At 41.7% G+C, this 5,838-nt stretch overlaps 1 protein-coding gene across 1 annotated transcript; it reads left to right on the top strand.

Moving 5' to 3' along the window:
* Positions 1–267: 267 nt before the first annotated feature.
* lzts1 (leucine zipper, putative tumor suppressor 1) lies at positions 268–5,525 on the top strand. The gene is made up of 8 exons (XM_040155945.1): positions 268–537; positions 629–757; positions 2,190–2,352; positions 2,456–2,847; positions 2,987–3,145; positions 3,362–3,493; positions 3,705–3,899; positions 4,317–5,525. Exons 1-8 carry the CDS (start codon positions 307–309, stop codon positions 4,863–4,865), a joined length of 1,950 nt encoding a protein of 649 aa, XP_040011879.1. The 5' UTR covers positions 268–306; the 3' UTR covers positions 4,866–5,525.
* The last annotated feature ends 313 nt before the right edge of the window (positions 5,526–5,838 follow it).

The raw sequence follows: 5,838 nt of genomic DNA, 5'->3' as shown, positions 1-5,838 counted from the left end.
TGTTTTGCAAACATTAACACACCTGCTTCAACACTGCATCTCTGGAATGAGCAGGAAACAATCAAATTAAACAACACTAGAAAACTGATAACCATCAGAGCAAACTATAGAAGGCTTTAAAAAATCCTCTGTTGAAGGATCAACAGTGATATTCTCTGTGTTTAATTTGTATTATCCATTTCTTTTCCTACAGATGAAGCCACTGACTGCACTTCGAGGTCATGAGCTGTGTTTTCTCCTCACTTCTGTGTAACTTGACCACCTGGACTTCAGCCCCACCATCCGCTCACCTATGCCCACAGGACCATGGGTAGTGTCAGTAGCCTCATCAACGGCAACAGCCCCAACAGCAAACACTGCAAGGCGTCTGAGTATAGTTTAAAAAAGGGAACAAACCATCATAGAAAGAGTGGAGGTTGCAGCCTTGATGGGTTACTGAAGTGTGGCTTCACTCAGGACTCCTCGTCCTCCACTTATCCCTCTAAAGGTCTCACCCACTCCCGGTCAGGACGAAGTGAAGATTTTTTTTACATCAAAGTGAGCAAATGTTTGTGTTTTCAGGTGACATGTATATGACAACACATATTGCACTGCTCCTAGATAAAATGTGTATCCTGTTTCATACAAGGTGAGCCATAAACCAAGGTCAGTGTATCACAGAGAAGGATCAATGGCCGACCGAAGGAACAGAGATGGGGAATCAGATGGGCGAAAGCAACCAAAGCTACTGCTCATGTCAGGGAAAATGACTCAGAGGGTGAGCAAAATGCCCTTTTTCCCTCTCTAACGTAAGATTAGATTTTAAAGGAATAATTCAACATTTTGGTCAAACATCCATATTTGTTTTCTTGCAACAAGTTAGATTTGAAGATTAACAGCAAACTCACATCAGTATTGTAAATATGTAGCCGGACCCTACAGCTGGTTAGCTTAGCTTAGCATAAAGACTGGAAACAGGGGGAAACAGCTAGCATGGCTCTGTCCAAAGGTGACAATATTTGCCTACCAGCAACTCTGAACCTCACTAATTTAGATGCAATATATCATTGTTTATACTGTAAGTGTAAAAATAACAATTCTTTGTTTTATGAAGGGGTTATGTGCTGTACTATCTCTTGGCCAGGAGCAGATGCCAGGCAACTAGTACAGACTCCAGGATGTTACCAAAGTCAGTGGTGGGGGGAGGAGCGGGATATGTGTCATACAACCTCCATCTTTGGCGTTACAGACTTTTCTATTCAAAATGCTTTAAGTGGTTTGTCTTCTCTCTTATAAAATCACAGCCCCCTGTAAAATGACAAATTGTCAATTTTACACTACACGAATAGGAAAAATTGTGTTAATTAGTGAGAATAGAGGTGCTGTTAGGCAAATTTTGTCACCTTTGGACAGAGCCAGGCAAGCTTTTTAGCCCTGTTCTGGTCTTTATGCTCAGCTTAGCTAACCTGCTGCTGTCAGTAGTAGTAGAAAGCAGCTTTAAAAGAGACAGAGCACAGAATAAAGGAGAAAAGAGAGAGATTGATGGCCAAATAGAGTTTGAGGGATAGAAAGAGAGAAAAAAATACAATGAAAGGCATCACAGTCATGAAGTCAGTGAGAAGGAATGCTGATCTCACAAGCTTTACCTCTTACACTTCAGCAGTAGCTCATTTTATTAATATCACACGGAGGGGCTATTCATTTTCCCTCAGACAGCACATGGGGGAGAGATGTGGGATGCAGAGGCAAGGAGAAGAGGACAGAAAGGAGGGGAAGTATGGCACTGCTTGTGATGTTCTTGGACAGCACAGATGGGGCATGTGGAGTTTAAGTTCAGTTTTCTCTTTTATGACAGTCTAGTGAATTTTACTTGCAACTACTGCTGCGTGCCTTTTAATACTGCCAGCTTGTAGTGAGGCATTTCTGCACGCTTCATTGGTTCTATTTCCAATGAAAAAACATGACTGTAAAAAAGATCTACCCCTTTCATTTGTACAGACTTCCAGCATGTGACAATATTTATCTCTGTGAAATCCAGTCATTATGATTTTCAAGTTTCAGAAATACAACTCATCCTTGGCTCCTTGTACTTTCCGTAACAGTACAAGAAGACTTGCTTTTTGCTGTGCTGTCAGCTAAGAGAAGCCACTGAATATAAAAATAAAAATAGGGAAGAGCACCCCTGACTGTGTGTCATTTCACTCTTCTAGACCTCTGCTGAGAAGTCACTGGTCCGTTCCACTGCCTTCAAGCCTGTGATTCCCAGGAGTACGTCCTCCACAGAGACGGGCCAGAGAAGCCTGGACCACATCCTTTTTCCTCTGGAGAAAGCAAGGAATCCAGACATTAGACAAAAGCGAGACACCTTCTCAGGTCTTTATGTATTCTATAGTGGTAAAAAGTTGTCTCAAAATGAGATTATTCAGATTGAATGACAAATAACACTGAAGTACAATGTCATCTCTTTTACTCTCAGGGACTCTCTCAGACTCCGGACGTAACTCTATGTCTAGCCTGCCCACCCACAGCACCAGCGGCAGCCTAAGTGCCTCCACAGGTCCTGTCAGTCACAGTGATGGCAGCTCAGCTACCGCAAACAGTCTCAGTAAGAGAGTACAACCGAGTTTGCCTTCATGGGTCCACGGGAATAGCGCTAACCTTGACAGTAGCTACAGGGCTGTTTTAAACAGCAGTGGCCTGGCATCTAAGGCTAATGGGGATGCTGGCTCCCCACTTTGTGCAGATGAGCCAAGCCCTCTCTCTGAAACTGCAGGTGGGATTCGGTCCCCCATTACTACAGATGAGTCACTGATTGAATGTTTGGAACAAAGGCTGCTGGAGAGAGAGACTGAACTGCAGGAGCTACAGGTACCAAGCTGTCATGTAAAAGAAACAAAAAAAACATGTGTTGTGTGTTCTTGATCAAGATCAGCACTAGCCATCAGTAGTTAGACTGTACAACTGTCTGAGATTTTTTATTTATTTAAATGTATTCACCTTAAAACAGGTAAGTTTTGAGGAGAAGGAAGCAGACACCTGCCAGCTGTTTGAGGAAAAACAAAAGTACTGTGCTGAAGAAATGGAAGGGCTGAAGCAGCGATGCTCCGCAAAGCTACAACAAGCGTCCCAAATGGCTGCAAAAACCCAGCAAGCACTCCAGCTGCAGGTCAGCCAGCTCCAGGTCAGCCCAACCCCTCTTTTCTTACCAGTCCCCTTTATGTCTGGTTCAATATCTAGTCAAGCCTTCTCCCTGTCCAGCAAATCAGTGAATTAATCTATAAATCAAATAAGATTCAACTTTTCACCACTAGCAAGCGCATAGAAATTCCAATCCTTGCACACTTGCAAAATTTTTTGAAATGAGAAATGAACTCTTGTACAGGCAGAGAAGGAGAGACTTCAGGAGGATGTCTCAAAGTTAACCCGAGAGAAGGCTCTTGTCGAGCTCAGACTGAGGTCTTACGAGACTGAGAGCACACATTTGGCTCCGACACTTGAGGAAACTCAATGGGAGGTAGGTCATGAGTCATATGTGTGATATAAATTGGATTTGAAGCTTTGCAACGTACAACACAATCTGGTACAGCCTTGAAGATTGCTGCTAGGGTGTGGGAACATGATGTTCTCCCATCACTAGAGGAAAAATCCAAATTTTTGTATCATGTTTAAGAAGAAACACAAATCCATCAGAAAAGATCTCCATAATTGTCTCTCTCCAAATGCAGGTGTGCCAAAAAACAGGCGAGATCTCACTGTTGAAGCAGCAACTGAGAGATAGCCAAGTGGACATCAGCCACAAGCTAAACGAGATAGTCAGCCTCAGGGCATCACTGAAGGAAAACACAGCAAAGATGGAGATGCTCGAGAAAAAGAATAAAGACCATGAAGACAAACTCCACTCCTGCACTGTAGAGCTTGAGGTTAGTCTGTTAATTATTCAGTGGCAATCCATTTCAAAATGGAGTTCAAACAAGGACGTGTGAATAAAATGCCTACACATTGCTTATGAGATGAAAATACTTTTAGTTGAGAATGATACCTGCTATTATGTGCTACCCTTGCTTTGACCTTCAGACCTTTCAATGTCCATGGCTATTACCGACATACTATGTGTATGTCAAAAAAAATATACACACACACAAACACACACACACACACACACACACACACACACACACACACACACACACACACACACACACACACACACACACACACACACACATATATATGTGTGTGTATATATATATATATATTTATATATATATATGAATGATTAGTCAAAATAATCCTCTCAATTGCTGCCTATATCTGGATATTTTCTATTTTTAATTCAGGTCTGCCAAAATGAACTCCAGCGCAAGAAGAATGAGGCTGATTTGCTGAGAGAGAAAGTGGGCAAACTGGAGAAAGACATTCAGGGAATGAAACAGGATCTGGCCACGGCCAAAGAGCAGAGGGTGCAGCACAGTTTTCAACTTGAGGCCAATGCCCAGACTCAGGCCTTGGAAGGGCTAAGCCAAGGCTTAGATTCCCCCACCCACGGCCAGGGGGAGGTGAACAGGGAACACATCTACACAGAATCACTCCAGAGACAAATAGAGAGACTGAGGCGACAGCTCAGGGAGGAGAAGGATGCTCAAGAGAGGCTGGCCAACAGCTTTGAGCAGGAGAGGCAGACATGGAACAAGGAGAAAGACAGGGTCCTCAAGTACCAGAAGCAGCTCCAGATGAACTACCTGCAGATGCACAAGAAGAACAAGGACCTGGAGAGGATCTTGAAGGAGCTGACCACTGAACTGGAGAGCCGGACAGAGTTAGGCATGGACATGACCTACAGCTCAGGGTTACAAACATATGAGGACGTTATTGCCACAGAGATTTGAATGGAGCACTCACTCACATGCATTTGATAAAAGTGATACTGTCACTTGACTGTTATTTTACCTCAGATATTTATGTGTTTCAATGTCACATGCAACATCACAGCAACTGGAGCTCATTCCCTGCTCATTAGTGTTTTACGAGGGTTATTTAATAGAATATGCATAATCTAGTGTGCTTTGAGGCCAGCACAAAAAACAGTAAGATTATACCTAGCTTTTTGTGATGACACTGGTACCATTTGTAAGTGCTAAATTATTTAATGTTCAAATGAGATTATGTCTTATTTTTTTACCATGTTGTCTAACAGGATCACTCATCGTTCTAATCATGCACAATTTTGTCATTTAAACACAATTTAGTAGTTGTTAATTGATACAGGTTAGACAATAGCTTACTCATCTGTTTCATGGTTAATGTCTGATGGTAACACATGATAAGCATGATTGTGGTTGAACATCTGTCTCTGCAGTCCCTTCAAATAGTGATATATCATCTGTTGTGAGCCTGGGTTCCTGAAATTTAATTTACTTGGCCTTGTGTATCCATTTTACTGTATGTTCCCACACTGTCCATTCTTAAGGGGTTTGTGCATGGAAAATTATTTTTAAACCATTTTATGAGTCATTTCAAAACAATACACAGGTTTTATGATGTGATATATCTACACCATTGTGAAAAAATGTTTTCCACTTCTAAAACATGATCATGTTGAGCTGTCAAGTATTTTCACCCTCAAATTCAATTCAACTGTGAAAATATAAGTTTAAATGCACACAGACAATAGTGCAATTAATATATTTTCATTAGATCATCTGTATGTTTTTGTCATTCTCTGGATCTTGTAAAAACTTTTCAGTGATCAGTAAATTAATCTCATGAGGCTTTGCCACTTCAAGTGTCTAGTCAGGTGCCATATTACACATACAATAACCATCACTCCACTGAACATGAAATATTTCTTTTGTATGAATA

This window comes from Xiphias gladius, chromosome 19, assembly GCF_016859285.1.
Source record: "Xiphias gladius isolate SHS-SW01 ecotype Sanya breed wild chromosome 19, ASM1685928v1, whole genome shotgun sequence".
NCBI lineage: Eukaryota > Metazoa > Chordata > Actinopteri > Istiophoriformes > Xiphiidae > Xiphias > Xiphias gladius.
This window is presented reverse-complemented; position numbering and strand designations above follow the sequence as displayed.